The sequence below is a fragment of the Periplaneta americana genome, chromosome 2 (genome assembly GCF_040183065.1).
Source record: "Periplaneta americana isolate PAMFEO1 chromosome 2, P.americana_PAMFEO1_priV1, whole genome shotgun sequence".
NCBI lineage: Eukaryota > Metazoa > Arthropoda > Insecta > Blattodea > Blattidae > Periplaneta > Periplaneta americana.
The window spans coordinates 191,374,331-191,391,288 of NC_091118.1; the positions used below are offsets into that span (position 1 = coordinate 191,374,331).

The 16,958-nt window shown below is 34.9% G+C and overlaps 3 protein-coding genes across 4 annotated transcripts in view; 2 read left to right on the forward strand and 1 right to left on the reverse strand.

The window, feature by feature from the left end:
- Nucleotides 1-16,958, reverse strand: part of LOC138694978 (LIM domain only protein 3-like) — a 913,591-nt gene that overhangs the window by 203,911 nt on the left and 692,722 nt on the right. The window lies entirely within an intron of this gene.
- On the forward strand, nucleotides 3,779-6,492 carry LOC138695332 (adipocyte plasma membrane-associated protein Hemomucin-like). Its single transcript, XM_069819754.1, has 2 exons — nucleotides 3,779-3,825; nucleotides 5,826-6,492. Exons 1-2 carry the CDS (start codon nucleotides 3,811-3,813, stop codon nucleotides 6,240-6,242), a joined length of 432 nt encoding a protein of 143 aa, XP_069675855.1. The 5' UTR covers nucleotides 3,779-3,810; the 3' UTR covers nucleotides 6,243-6,492.
- Nucleotides 13,108-15,220, forward strand: LOC138695333 (threonine-rich protein-like). Its single transcript, XM_069819755.1, has 2 exons — nucleotides 13,108-13,146; nucleotides 14,546-15,220. Exons 1-2 carry the CDS (start codon nucleotides 13,132-13,134, stop codon nucleotides 14,978-14,980), a joined length of 450 nt encoding a protein of 149 aa, XP_069675856.1. The 5' UTR covers nucleotides 13,108-13,131; the 3' UTR covers nucleotides 14,981-15,220.

Below are 16,958 nucleotides of genomic sequence, written 5' to 3' on the forward strand. Positions count from 1 at the left end.
AGGTACTGTCGTTCGTTTGCCTACGTCGCATCCCGGTTTCCCCCACCTGCTTCTGTTCGCTCCTCTGTAAAGTCTAGTAGCTGGGCTGTCTTAGCTCTTTTCTGAAAACATTAATTTCTGTTAGGAATTGGACGTCTACGTAATATACAACTGTTTAAAATAACTTCAATAAAAGGGCCTCGTTAAGTAATTAACTGTCACGTGATTTCCCCCCTTTTCTACGACCCCGCGACAAAACCACTTGAACGGACAGTAGATAGCATTTCTGAGTTATTTTATCTATTCGGATCGGGCAGAAGTGAAGATTAAATTTACAGTACGTAAGGTACTATTTGTAGAGTAGGTACAGAATTATTTCAACATGAGTTACTCGTACGAAGGACGAAACTGGTAATTGGAATTAGGTACAAAAGTCTATAGTGCGATGTTATGCACAAAAGAACTGAAGCCTGTATCGAAATGAACGGCCACCACTTTCAAAAATGTGTTTAAATATCCATATTATGATTATTTTCAATTTAACTTAATTCTCTATATTCTACGCTAATGTGCTATAACAGTACAATATACACTGTATAATTAATACGTCCGAATGGATAGCTCAATTCGTGAGTAAAAACACTAACTGTTAATACAGTACTGTATTCTGATTAAACAAAAACCTAATGAAAATTATCAAACTCCTAGTTTACATAAATGGATGAACTACTTTTCTTTCCTCCTATACCTAGTAAAGTGATTTGTATTTTACGCCAGTATCATCGAACTGCAGTCTTGGAAGGCGGAGCAAGCTGTGTTTACGGTTCTAGACCTTTAATCCAAAGATATATCCAGGTTAATATTAAAAATGTTAGTAAAAATAAAATGATGTCCCTGTATAAGTTATGAAAATGACATATCAGATGCATTATATTCATGAAATTGACTATAGAATAATCTATGAAAAAAATAGCAAGGAAATCTAAGCATAGGTACCTGAAATTGCTCACTGTACTGATCACACAGTAGTGGAAATGGTTGTAAATATACTGAAAACACAGTGGAACTTTGCAATACGAAGATTTCAGAAACACAATTGGTGCGGAGAGCAAGTTGCGAGTTCAACAGTCTCTCCACATGTTCCGGGGCTGTGTGTTTACATCTGTTTATTCATGCAGCTGTGTGCAAGTCGGTAAACTCAGGGATGGTACTCATGTACAAAATACTTCTTGGGTTTATTAACAAGAATAACGAAGCATTTTTTAAAGGCAACCTATATGCGGGGGAATAAAAAAAAAAAAAAAAAGCTTTCCTCTTTATTTTCAGAAGCCACCACATTTTGACCATACATCCAATTAAACATCCATTTAAGCTAAGGTAAAGATACATTCACTGAAATATACTAGGACATTCGAAAAGTAATGACACCGTAGTTACTGTTTCACACTAAATTTATTTAGATTACTTCTGATATTACATAATTCAAATGTAGTCTCTTGGAAAATGGCGGACTCCATCTGCAGCAGCATTACTGAATAACTCTCTCACTGATCAATCTAAAGTCCTTCGGATGTCAGCTGTTGATTGAAAGCGAATGTCTTTTTTCCATCCAACTTCTAATAGTTCAGTATGGTAGGACTTCTCTCTCACAGACGTCTTGTAATGCTTTAAAGAACTAAGTTACTGTATATTTTTTACCCTTGCAACTTCGTACTTTTAGGGCTGTATTATTTACTACAACTCAAAAACAGCCACTGTATTTACAAAATATGGCTACTTCGAGACTTCCAAAATTGCATATTTATGTATCTGTATTTATTCATACTGCAAATGGGTAAATATCCGGTTTCAGTGGTAACTAATTACACTCAATAATGAAAATTAATAAAAACACAATTAATAATAATAATAATAATAATAATAACAATAAATATAATAACAGGGAGGAACCTAAATTAAATGAAGAACGGTCACTTAAAATAACATTTAGAGTAAATCTAATTTATATCTTAACCCTAAGTTCGAACTAAAACCCACGAGTATGATATGTTCATACCTCCACAATCGCTGTTCTATTACGTGTAATACAAGTTTCGAATAGTCACAGCTAGAAGCACTGATTTACAGCATTGTTGTCTTTACTTATCGAATTTCCTAGTATTAAACAATATTTAATATCCAAGCAATGCAAAAACACGATCTCAGAGAAGTTCTGAAAGGTTATGACAATATCTTGAGATATGCAACAAATGTATCCATATTAATTTAAAAGCCACATTTGACTTTCTTCCTACAACCGCTTTTGTTAACATTATGTATTTTATGGCCGGTTTTTTCAAGTATTGTTAGAAAATTTAACGACTGTTAAAGTCTAAACAGTTTGTTAATTAATAAAATTGTATGTTTTCAACACCAGTTTGGTTTAACAGATTGTTAACAGTTTGTTAATTTTAAATGTAGGATTTCGGGCAGTTAACTCGTTTAACAGTTAGTTAAATATGGCCGATGTCTCCACAGCTGTTCGAACTGAAGTTGCGAAATTAATATTTTGTGTCTCTCCGTAGGGAATGTTTAGCATATGACTGGTAATATAACATTTAAAAAATAATTTGGACTGTTTAAATACATCAGTGTTATTTTATTTCTTTCGTATTTCGTATCCATAATAGCAATGAGGAAATACAGTATAACCTTACTTTGTAATTATTATTCAGCACGTCACTACAACTTTCATTTGTCAACTGTTTTTTATGGAGAGTGGCCTACTGTAACAGGTTGTCATTTTATGCAAGTTTCATGACTCACTCTATAATATAGAATTTAAAGATTAATTTTAGCCAATCAAAAATTGTCTTACATGTGTAGAATCATTACCAACTGCTGTTGAGTAGTTAAAATAGTGCTGACAGACGTTATAGTTAAGTGTTGGCTATCTTAAACAAAATTATGTTGAACAAATGGAAAATTCATGAACAAAGCGTTAAAAATAAACAGACTGTTAATTTAACATTCGTTAAGCAATATTAAACACTACTTGGACAAACTGGCCGTTAGTGACATAAAAAGAATTGAAGTCTTGAAAAGTTTTGAACTCGATAAATAATTCAGGCGCCACATAAAATGTTTGAGTTACCATGGTTACCTGGCGCCCGGAATTTGTCCACCCCAAATTCTTACTATAAATTAAAGTTTGAAATTAACAAATAAGCACAAATTTAAAATAAAACAAATTGCAAGTGTGTGCTTTACGTGTCTCTACACAGTACAATCAATGACTGTAAACATGTTAAGTGTTTCAAATGAAATATTGTTCATTCTTTCTGATAAAATATATTTTCTTCTTTCCTAATAAAGTACTAGTTACCATAATAATTATTAGCAGAATTATTCTGCTACTGGAGCACTCATTTCCAACAGCCTAGCTTTGTTTTGTTTTCGTATGTTCACTGAACAGCAGACCTGAACTAAGTAGCGTTGGTTGCTGCCGAGCTATTCTCCATACATACCTACATTGTTGTCGGTTTTTTTGGAGGCTTTAGGTAACCAAACACAGGACTCTACAGACGAGGCAGTGGCTGAAGATCAGACACTGCTGTTGAGTTTGTCTTGATTTATACAAGTTACAAGGTATTATAGTCGGAAATCTAATAATCCTGGTATAAATACTCGTTAATCACGCCTACGTATCTTGTTTGTAAGCGTATTTCGTGGGCGGAGAAGTGCTTTATTGTCAACCTTAACTTGTTGTTATTTGAAGACCCACCTGTACACACATCGCTCAGTACGTATATATATCCCGGTCTTGCCTTTGGGTATCATTCCAGCAACAACATGGCCAAGAGCGTGGTAAGTCCTCTCTTGTTTCTTAGAGTTTATTCTCATTTTAAAATAATAAATTTTAGAGCAAATATATAGATAGGCTTTTTATACTTGGGAAATCAATTAATTTGTTTTGATTTACCATATATCTAGTTAACTATCTAACTATCCCTCTAGGAGAGATTTAAGGGAGTAAAATATGCGTAGGGATTAATGTTTTAGGTTTCTTACAAGCTACACAATGTACCAGAAGCGCCCATGCAGCAGAATACTGAAATAGCCTATGTCTTTCTCTTATTTTCTCTCTAAATCTATGCTCCGATGCCCAACATTCACGCCATCTTTTGATTGATCAACCTTTAGATCTTCTACTTCTGGGTTTCTGTTCTTAGATCGCTTTCACTACTCTGTTATTCCACTTCCGTCCACATGTTCATTCCATCACTTACTTTTATACCTCACAAACTCATTCATCCCCCTTACGGCCTTAACTCTGTCAGGATAAGTAAAATAATTGTTATTATTGTTATTATGATTACTATTATTACTACTATAATTTTTATTATTATCATCCCTATTACTATTATTATGATGTGTGTCTTGTATGTTATTGTTCTCTTGAACGTCTGCATTCCTGACTCTGTGTTTAAATGTTTTATTAGACTAGTTCTTACCTTCTTTTTAATACAGGGCATATCAAAAGTCCGGTAACACATTCAATATTTCATTATACAAAAACTACTAGTGATAGCACTTTAAAACACACGTCAGTTTAAAGTCAAACTCTCAAAGTTATATTTACACCTTACAGAGATTCAATGTGTGAATCACGAGTGACTATGCAGATGTCCAAACTAAAATCAAACTCTTCCCATACCCTTTTCAACATATCCTCTGTGACCGTGGCGGCAGCTTCTCGAATTCTGGCTTTTAGTTCCTCTAAATCACGTGGCAAAGGCGGTACAAACGCACGGTCCTTTATATATCCCCATAGAAAAAAAAGTCACATGCAGTCATATCAGGTGACCTTGGTGGCCATGTCATGAATTACCTGTCCCTTACTCCAGCACGTCCTATCCAACGATCAGACATCTCTGTATTCAGGTAAGCACGAACTGCATTGTGGAAATGTGGCGGAGGCCCATCTTGCTGTAAGATGAAATAGTCATCGAGATTTTGTCTAAGTTGAGGCACCAACCATTGCTCCAACATGTCCAGATATGAATGTCCAGTCACAGTGGCCTCAATGAAGAAGAAAGGTCCGTACAGTTTTCGTTGTGATAACGCGCAGAAAACATTCACCTTTGGTGAATCACGCTCATGTTCAATAATACTGTGAGGTTTCTGTGTAGCCCAAACACGACAGTTTTGCTTGTTAATTTTCCCACTCGTATGGAATGTCGCTTCGTCCCTGAAAATTAAGCTGAATAACTTTGAGAGTTTGACGTTAAACTGACGTGTGTTTGAAAGTGCTATCATTAGTAGTTTTTGTGTGATAAAATATTGAAAGTGTTACCGGACTTTTGATATGCCCTGTTCTTTCGCCTCCGTGGTTCTCACTAATTCAATTGGTGTTTTAGACGTTTAGTGTTTATGTGTAACAAAGTCTTTCTACTTAAAAGTTATAGAAGGTAATGTCAGAATTGATGGTAACATAAAAATGTAACACCCTCACCTTGTAATACCCTGGTATTCCCACTTTTTTCTCTCCTTGTATTAAATTTCTTCTCTTTCTATTCCATTATTCTTTTTGTTATCCTTGTATTACTCTTGTTCTTCTCCTATTCAATTTCTTTTCCTGATATTCCACTTGTTTTCCTTGTATTCCACTTAGTTTCCTCGCTTTACACTTTTTATCATGTATTCTCTTGTTCTCTTTGTATTACATTACCAAAAGTTTCCAACACAAAATGCTAAATGAAAGTCATTCATAAAGATCACCTCTATCACCCCTAAAAGTTAGTAAAAAAAAAGCCGTATAATCAGCTTGTAGTTATACATCACTAGAGATTCGCTAATGTTCATAGGTATTCGTCTTCCTGGTGCTTTGCGTGTATACCACCATCGCCCACTACGGCGGGTTTGGAGGCTTCGGAGGGTTTGGAGGACGTGGAGGGTTTGGGAGACATGAAGGAATCCACCACGGCTACCACTATCCCCAACCGCAACCTTACTTTTATCACCCGTACCTACCATTCCCTTACCCACACCATTACCCAACGACGACAACAACAGCAGCACCAACAACGACAACGACGACAACTGCAGCACCAACAACAACAACGACAACTGCAGCACCAACGACAACAACCGCAGCACCAACAACGACGACAACCGCAGCACCAACAACAACAACGGCCGCACCAACAACAACGGCAGCACCAACAACTACAACGGCAGCATCAACAATAACAACGGCCGCACCAACAACGACATCGCCATAAAGACGTGGAATGAAGAGATCGGAAGTGATACAATTCGGAAAAATATTTATGACGAAATCCAAGTAAACGAATTATTAACAATGTTTCTTTAAGAACCTTTCTTTCTCCGTTTCACTGATGCATCATCTTAAATATGTAACTTTGTACTATTAAAATCTGTGACAAACTTCTTACGAAGAATGCTATGGTCTCTGAGTGTACAAAGCTCTGAATTTCCTTGCAATAAATCTTCTTCATAAAATAATTAAAATGATTTCATTACTCTACATTTAGGATTGGGCCTGACGAGTAAAAAGGGTTTTCAACATGACGCCTAAATCACATAATTAACATAATAAATGAAGAGTCCACTGCAAGAATGATGGATGTGATTTGGAATACATTTTGCAGGAGAAGCAATTGAAAGTTTGAAATGCTTAGCGATCAAAGCTTAACTGTGATTTTCCGATCATTACTGGACAATGACTATCAGTGTTAATGCCATATAACTCTGTATGTACATTCTATATGTCTTAAGCTATGCATTGACAGTATTGGTTCATTTTCGACAAGAAAGTGACATCCATCATTTTTGCAGTGGACTCTTCAGATGTAAGATAGGTTATAAACCTCCATCGGGGGTTACGAAGTTTGAATGCCCTTGAACTAAAAAAAAAAAACTCATATTTACATTTGAGTATAACTTATACCTAATCATTTTCCTTTCCCTCATTTTTCACTCTCAGAGTAACAAAATCTACATCGACATAAGACACAATTCTCCTCCTACCCCCTCTATGAATATAATCCCTGTACTTGGCGCTGTGGCACGTTAGAATTATAACAATGCTGTCTTTATTACAAAGAGACCTACCGCCTAGTACCGACCTTATAATAATATGAAGCCGACACAATATCAAATTTAAGTTTTTTTTTTTTTCAAATTGGATGACTGAAAAGACTTACGTGTCGAAGATGTTATAACGATATTAGTAAATATACCATAGCTTAATAATAATAATAATAATAATAATAATAATAATAATAATAGGGTAAATTAGGGTCTGTTGGACAGTCGGGCATGTTGGACACTTTGTCCTTTAACGTGTTACCCCGCCACTTGTGGGCACCACATTCTGCTAGAAGTCAATGAAGGAAAGTAGTCCCACTCGTGGCTAAGGTAAAGATAAGATAATGTAAAGATACATTCACTGAAATATACTAGGCCATTCGAAAGGAAATGACGACGTAGTTACTGTTTCACACTAAATTTATTTAGTTTGCTTTTGATATTACATAATTCAAATATAGTGTCCTCCCATGTCAACAACACATTGCCAAATTCTTGGAAGACAGCGGACTCCATCTGCAGCAGCATTACTGCCTTTTTTCCACCCAACTTCTAGTAGTTCAGTATGGTAGGACTTCTCTCCCACAGGCTTCTTGTAATTCTTTAAAGAACTAAGTTACATGCTTTTCTCTTGCAACTTCATACTTTTAGGGCTGTATTGTTTACTACAACTCAAACACAGCTACCCGGTTTCAGTGGTAACTAATTACACTTAATAATAATTAATAAAACACAATTAATAATAATAATAATAATAATAATGATAATAATAATAATAGTAATAATAATAATAATAATAATAATAATAATAGTAATAATAATAAAAGGGAAGAACCTAAATTAAATGAAGAACTGTCACTTAAAATAACATTTGAAGTAAATTTATTTTGTATCTTAACACTAAGTTCACACTAAAACTCACGAGTATGATATGTTCATACCTCCACAATCGCTGTTCTATTACGTGTAGAATAAGCTTTGAATGGTCACCGCTGGAAGCACTGATTTACACCATTGTTGCCTTTACTTATCGAATTTTGCTAGTATTAAACAATATTTAATATCCAAGCAATGCAAATACACGCTCTCAGAGAAGTTTTGAAGCTACGTATGACAATATCTTGAGATGCGCAACAAAAGAATCCACATTAATTTAATAAGCACATATGACTTTCTTCCTACAACCGCTTCTGTTAACGTTTTGCATTAGTCTTAGTGACATAAAGGAATTGAAGTCTTGAAAAATTTTGAACTCAATAGACAATTCAGGTGCCACGTAAAATATTTTAGTCGCCATGGCTACCTGGCGCCCGGCATTTGTCCACCCTAAATTCTTACTATAAATTAAAGTTTGAAATTAACAAATAAGCACAAATTTAAAATAAAACAAATTGTAAGTGCGTGCTTTACGAGTCCTTACACAGTAGAATAAATGACTGTAAACATGTTAATTGTTTCAAATGAAACATTGTTCATTCTTTCTGATAAAATATATTTTCTTCTTTCCTAATAAGGTACTCGTTACCATAATTCTTCTATTGGAGCACTCATTTCCAACAGTCTAGCTTTGTTTTGTTTTTGTATGTTCACTCAACAGCAGACCTGAACTAAGTAGCGTTGGTTGCCGCCAAGCTGTACCTCATACATACCTATACCAGAGCGTTTAGAATAGAAAGTGTTGTAACTCGGCAAGGGTCTAATGGAAATTTTTAAACCCCTAGTGTCGCCACGGCAACTGAGTGAAACATTGGCGTGGCGATCGTTCTAAGATTGCAGTTTTCCTCTTAATACTATGGACAGAGCAGGTAGAACTCGTTCTGCTATGGAATTGAGATATTTCTTGTGGTGTTCGAGTGATTTCTATTGTGCCGTTTATGTGAGCGAGTAGTAATAAGCCTAATTGTTTTGTTCTTGATGTAAATCCAATTATACTGTATAATTTGTAATGAAGAGACGTTTCTTTTATCCATCCATAGACTAGACTATTTTTCGGAAGTGGTGTAGAGCAATTCCACTAACACAGAAAACAGTTTGCTCGTTCTTATATCTGTGATATCCACTTTTCTGCTGTTTTGATTGTGATTTTTTAAATTATGATTTATTTAACGACGCTCGCAACTGCAGAGGTTATATCCGCTTCGCTGGTGTGTCGGAATTTTGTCCCAGAGGAGTTTTTTTACATGCCAGTAAATCTACTGACATGAGCCTGTCGAATTTAAACACACTTAAATGCCATCGATGTCGGCCGGGATCGAATCCGCAACCTCGAGCATAGAAAGCCAGCGCTATACCAACTGCGCTACCGAGGGCGACTTTTGATTGTAAGAGCCGATAAATTTATTATTGCCAATAAAGAGGTAGGACTTCCACGCAAGAACTGGCGACCAAACCGTATGCCATATTTTCCCAAACTTGCTTCGATATCTTAAAAAAATAAAAGAAGAGAAAATATCCAACGAAGAGGACATCAATCCTTTCTCATAACAATGTACGCTTAACAAATACCATCTGGCTATGACCAATTCAACTGACGATAAATTATCCAGGACTTGATACAGCATCGTTAAATATGCAGTGCTTGGGAAAGGTGACATAAGTCAGTTTTCACAATCCTTTTTTGATAATTTATTCAAAACTTACACCGGTTTATGTCGATTTGATTTTTTTCTGTATGATTTATTGTAATGGGAGGAATACCTATGTATTTTTTTTTTTCCGAGCGAACAGATGTTCCGCAAGTTGTCAATAAATTATCAAAAAAGGTTTGTGGAAACTGACTTTTGTCACTTTTTCCGAGCCGCAGAGAAATATCCGAGTAAAAAGTAATTGGATGTGACACGCGAAAATCAGAAGAACACCTTAGCTAATCATGCGCTTGTATGCATTTATGTGCCATTACTCCACACCTGAATGCCCAAAATTATGTCTAGTTACACTGACCGGAATTCCTTCCAGTGAATGAACTCCACACCAGCATTTCAGCTGTTTAGTGTGAGTTTTTTAAAATCGATAAATTTTTTATAGTCATAAACTATGATGGGTTCGAGGAAAGTGAAAATACAAAAGAATTCAAAGGTGAATGAACGACCTAGCAGATACGCTGAAATCAAAGATACCCTCGTCTGCCCTGTACAAAGGAATCTAGCATTATACGATTTTAGAAAGTATATGACACGTAATTGGAAATACAAAGAACACGTTTTGCCTAACAAAGAATCTTTGAATTATTTAGAATGACAATTCAGAGCACTAGCGAAATATATTAATTCTTGGGGGATAGCAGATTTAAATATATTCTGACAGAAAAAAATTAACTAGGATCCTCTAGAGCGACATTTTTAATTAGAAAATGATTATCATGTGATGATTGCCATAGACTTTCTACATCTGAACATTTTTCAATCTATATGCCGGTTAAAAATGTGCTGTATTAAAGTGCTAATTGTGAATCCAAGCACCTAGCTTCTACTTCATTAAATATGCAGGTTTAATTATTAATTATTTTATTTTTAATAGTAGCACTTTAGTACCATTTAACGTAAAAGTTAGTTCGGCGTCAAAAGTACAGTATAATTCTACCTTGCATCCAGGCTAGAACTTAATCTGGTTTACAATTTTATTACATTTGTTTATTACGTTTCCACATCATAAAAGATTTCTAATCGAGCACATAAGAAAGAAATAGATCTTATGGAAAAGTCGTTAATTTAATATTCTCCAATAAGTAGCATACAACTATTTAATATAGTGCTACCAAATTGTTTTAATTTTACAAAACACAAAATAACCTAGGTATTTCAAAAGATCAGAACTTACTTTAGCATAGATATAATATCGAAGCTTAATTAATGAGTCTAAGTTGAACGTAATATTTCTTGATCTCATGAATTACGTATAAACCAGATACAACTGCAACTAATGACTAAATAGTAGATAAAATCTATTGGTGAAAATAAAGTGTCTCCTGTATTATATTACATTCTTTCTTGTGTGTAAAAACTATAATTTAATGTCAATGCGTACTGTATAATGCCATAAAAAATGTTAAGTTTTGCGATGCTCTACTTTTTCTTGCGTATTTCTGGCTGAGGCCGGCACAATGTTCCATTTTTAGGTTAATTATTATATTTACTATTCAGGGTTGTGTTATACAACTCACAATTTGTTAATGTAGCAATATTATTCATGTATAACAGTCTTCAATGCACTGCCTAATTATCTTAAAGATTTGAAGAACAACGAGAAAAGGTTCAGAAAAGAATTAACCAAATTTCTACATACTCATACCTTCTACACAATTGATGAATTGTTTATGCTTGTGAATTGAATTATTCTACTTAAATGACATGTACAATTTTATATAGCTCAACTAAAATATGTTTTTATATTGACTTAATCTGTTTACTATGTATTGTATTTTTTGTTTAGCATAACTGATGAATTGTATGTACTGTAAATTGAATAGTATACTGTATAGGTCAACTGATGAATTGTTTAAGCTTATAAATTGAATTAATCTACTTCATATGAATTGTATAGCTTAACGAAAATAAGTTTGTAAATTGAACTAATTTGATTGTATATGTTTGTATAGTTTGGCTGATGAATTGTATATGTTCTTAAAAAGATTACTAGTCTGTGTAGCTCTACTGATGAATTGTATATAGACCTACTGTAAATTGAATGGTAATATGTATAGCTCAACTGATGAATTGTTTATGATTATAAATTGAATTAATCTACTTGATATTAATTGCACAAATTTGTATAGCTTAATGAAAGTATGCTACTTTGTATTGTATATATTTGTATAGTTTTGGCCGATGAATTGTATATGCTTTAAATTGAATAGTAATCTATATAGCTCTACTGATAAATTGTTTGTGTTTGTAATTTGAAGTAGTTTGCATGATATGTATTATCAATTTCTGTATATCGCAACTGGTTGAATTGTTTATGCCTTAAATTTAATTAAATTGTTTTGTATTATAATATAGCTCAACTTATGAATGATCGTTTGCGTTTGTAAATTTAATAATCTGATTGGCTATGTATTGTATACTTTTAGTAGAGCCATCGATGTAGCTCAGTCGGCAGACTCGCTGGGCTGCTCATCCGGAGCTGCGTTCGGGCTTGGGTTGGATCCCCCTTTGGACTTTGGTTTCTTCGGAGGTTTTCCCCAGCCGTGGGACTGAAGCCGGATGGTCTATGGCGAGTCCTTGGCATCAACCCCTTTGATTTGATTACCCCCTTTGATTTGATTACCTGGTTGGGTTTTTCCGAGGTTTCCCCCACCGAAAAGGCAAATGCCGGGTAATATTTTGGCGAATCCTCGGACCTCATCTCATCTCACTACATCCCGCCAAAATGTAAAAAAATTGTACAAAATTGTAAAAATTGTAGAAAATTACTAAATTGTAAAACTATAAAAATTTGTAAAAATTGTAATTGTAATATTGTAAAATGTTGACATGTTCCACATCTCAAAGCTTCATTGCTCATGTAAGATCTATGGAATAAAATAAATGAATGAATGAATGAATGAATGAATTACATGTTTTAAAAAGTAAAATATTGTAAATAAGTACTCTACAATACACCCTTATCTAATGGGTTATTTTTAAAAACCTTCTGCATTCACTTGAATAGCGATCCTGAAACTGGGCACGTAAAACATGGCTAGCGCCACACGGCGACGAACCACTGAACTAGAGGAAGTAACGTCACTTTCTCTTCTACCTGCTCTGCCTATACCATTGTTTGGAGGCTTTAGGTATCTAAACACAGGACTCTACAAATGAGGCAGAGGTTGAAGACACTGCTGTTGAGTTTGTCTTGATTTATACAAGTTACAATGTATTATAGTCGGAAATCTAATAATCGTGGTATAAATACTTGTTAATCACGCCTACGTATCTTGTTCGTAAGCATATTTCGTGGGCGTAGAAGTAATTTATTATTACCCTTAACTTGTTGTTATTTGAAGATCCACCTGTACAAACATCGCTCAGTACGTATATATATCCCGGTCTTGCTTTTGGGCATCATTCCAGCAACAACATGGCCAAGAGCGTGGTAAGTCCTCTCTTGTTTCTGAGAGTTTATTCTCATTTTAAAATAATAAATTTCAGAGCAAATATATAGATAGGCTAGTTATACTTGGGAAATCAATTAATTTGTTTTGATTTACTATATATATTTAGTTAACTATCTAACTGTCCCTCTAGGAGAGATTTAAAACAGTAAAATATGCGTAGGGATTAATGTTTTAGGTTTCTTACAAGCTACAGAATGTACCAGAAAGGCCCATGCAGCTGAATACTTAAATAGCCTATGTCTTTCTCTTATTTTCTCTCTAAATCTATGCTCAGATGCCCAACATTCACGCCATCCTCTGATTGATCAAACTTTCGATCTTCTACTTGTTGGTTTCTGTTCTTAGATCGCTTTCACTACTCTGGTATCCCACTTCCATCCACATGTTCATTCCATCACTTAGTTTTATACCTCACAAACTCATTCATCCTCCTTAGGGCCTTAACTCGTCAGGATAAGTAAACAATAATTATTGTTATTATTATTACTATTTTTACTACTATATTTGTTATTATTATCATCCCTATTACTATTATTACGATGTGTGTCTTGTATGTTACTGTTCTCTTGAACGTCTGCATTCCTGACTCTGTGTTTAAATGTTTTATTAGACTAGTCCTTACCTTCTTTTATTGCTTTCGTCTCTGCGGTTCTCACTAATTCAATTGTTTTAGACGTTTGGTGTTTATGTGGAACAAAAGTCTTTCTACTTAATAGTTATAGAAGGTAATGTGAGTACTGATAGTCTCATAAAAATGAAACTCCATCTCCTTGTAATACTCTGGTAGTCCCATTTTCTCCTTGTATTAAATTTTTAGTAGGTTATTTTACGACGCTTTATCAACATCTTCGGTTATTTAGCGTCTGAATGAGATGAAGGTGATAATGCCGGTGAAATGAATCCGGGGTCCAGCACCGAAAGTTACCCAGCATTTGCTCATATTAGGTTGAGGGAAAACCCCGGATAAAACCTCAACCAGGTAACTTGTCCCGACCGGGAATCGAACCCGGGCCACCTGGTTTCGCGCCAGACGCGCTGACCGTTACTCCACAGGTGTGGACTAAATTTCTTCTCTTTCTATTCCACTTATTCTTTTTGTTATCCTCGTATTACTCTTGTTCTTCTCCTATTCTACTTCTTTTCCTGAAATTCCACTTGTTTTCCTTGTATTCCACTTAGTTTCCTCGCTTTACACTTTTTCTCATGTATTCACTTGTTCTCTTTGTATTTCATTTCAAAACCAAAAGTTTGCGGACACAAAATCCTAAATGAATTTCATTCATAATGATCACCTCCATCATTCCTAAAAATTAAAAAAAAAAATCCACATAATCAGCTTGTAGTTACACATCACTAGAGATTAGCTAATGTTCATAGGTATTCGTCTTCCTGGTGCTTAACGTGTATACCACCATCGCTCACTACGGTGGGTTTGGAGGCTTCGGAGGGTTCGGAGGACGTGGAGGGTTTGGAAGACATGAAGGAATCCACCACGGCTACCACTATCCCCAACTGCAACCTTACTTTTATCACCCGCACCTACCATTCCCTTTCCCACACCATTACCCAACGACGACAACAACAGCAGCACCAACAACGACAACGACGACAACTGCAGCACCAACAGCAACAACGACAACTGCAGCACCAACGACAATAACCGCAGCACCAACAACGACGACAACCGCAGCACCAACAACAACAACGGCCGCACCAACAACAACGGCAGCACCAACAACAACGGCAGCACCAACAACTACAACGGCAGCATCAACAACAACAACGGCCGCACCAACAACGACATCGCCGTAAAGACGTGGAATATAGAGAACGGAAGTGGTACACTTCGGAAAAATGTTTATGACGAAATCCAAGAAAACGAATTGTTAACAATGTTTCTTTAAGAACCTTTCTCCGTTTCACTGATGCATCATCTTAAATATGTTACTTTGTACTATTAAAATCTGTGACAAACTTCTTACGAAGAAAACTATGGTCTCTGAGTTTAGAGAGCTCTAAATTTCCTTGCAATAAATCTTGTTCATAAAATAATTAAAATGATTTCATTACTCTGCATTTGGGATTGGGGCCTAACGAGTAAAAAGGGTTTTCAACATGACGCCTAAATCACATAATTAACATAATAAATGAAGAGTCCACTGCAAGAATGATGGATGTCATTTGGATTACGTTTTGCAGGAGAAGCAATTGAAAGTTTGAAATGCCTAGCGGTCAAAGCTTAAGTGTGATTTTCCGATCATTACTGTACAATGACTATCAGTGTTAATGCCATATAACTCTGTATGTACATTCTACATTACTTAAGCTATGCATTGACAGTCTTGGTCCATTTTCGACAAGAAAGTGACATCTATCATTCTTGCAGTGGACTCTTCAGATGTAAGATGGGTTATAAAAGTCCATGGAAGTTACAAAGTTTGAATCCCCTTGAACTAAAATATATATATATTTACATTTCAGTATTGTTTATCCATAATCATTTTCCTTTCCCTCATTTTTCACTCTCAGAGTAACAAAATCTACATCGACATAAGGCACAATTCTCCTCCAACCCCCGCAATGAATATAATCCCTGTACTTGGTGCTGTTGCACGATAGAATTATAACAATGCTGTCTATATTACAAAGAAACCTACCGCCTAGTACCGACCTTATAATAATATGAAGCCGACACAATATCAACTTTAAGTAGTTTTTTTTTAAATTGGATGACTGAAAAGAATTAAGTGTCGAAGATTTTATAACGATATTAGTAAATATACCATAATTTAATAATAATAATAATAATAATAATAAAAATAATAATAATAATAATAATAATAATAATAATAATAATAATAATAATAATAATAATAATAATAAGAAGAAGAAGAATAACAGGGAGGAACCAAAATTAAATGATCAACGGTCGCTTAAAATAACATTTAAAGTACATTTATTTTGTATCTTAACTCTGAGTTCACACTAAAACTCACGAGTATGATATGTTCATACCTCCAAAATTGCTGTTCTATTACGTGTAGAATAAGCTTTGAAATGTCACCGCTAGAAGCACTAATGTACACCATTGTTGCATTACTTATCGAATTTCCTTGTATTAAACAATATTTAATATTCAAGCAATGCAAATACACGATCTCAGAGAAGTTTTGAAGCTACGCGTGACAATATCTTGACATGTGCACCAAAGTATCCACATTAATTTAAAAAGCACATTTGACATTCTTCCTACAACCGCTTTTGTTAACATTTTGTATTAATGTTAGTGACATAAGGAATTGAAGTGTTGACAAATTTTGAACTCAATAGACAATTCAGGTGCCACATAAAATTTTTTAATCGCCATGGCTACCTGGCGCCCGGAATTTGTCCACCCTAAATTCTTACTATAAATTAAAGTTTGAAATTAACAAAGAAGCACAAACTTAAAATAAAACAAATTGTAAGTGCGTGCTTTACGAGTCCTTACACAGTACAATCAATGACTGTAAACGTGCTACGTGTTTCAAATGAAACATTGTTCATTCTTTCTGATAAAATATATTCTCTTCTTTCCTAATAAGGTACTTGTTACCATAATTCTTCTATTGGAGCACTCATTTCCAACAGCCTAGCTTTGTTTTGTTTTTGTATGTTCACTCAACAGCAGACCTGAACTAAGTAGCGTTGGTTGCCGCCGAGCTGTACCTCACACATATCTATACCAGAGCGTTTAGAATAGAAAGTGTGGTAAGTGGGAAGGGCCTAATGGGACTTTTAAACCCCCTAG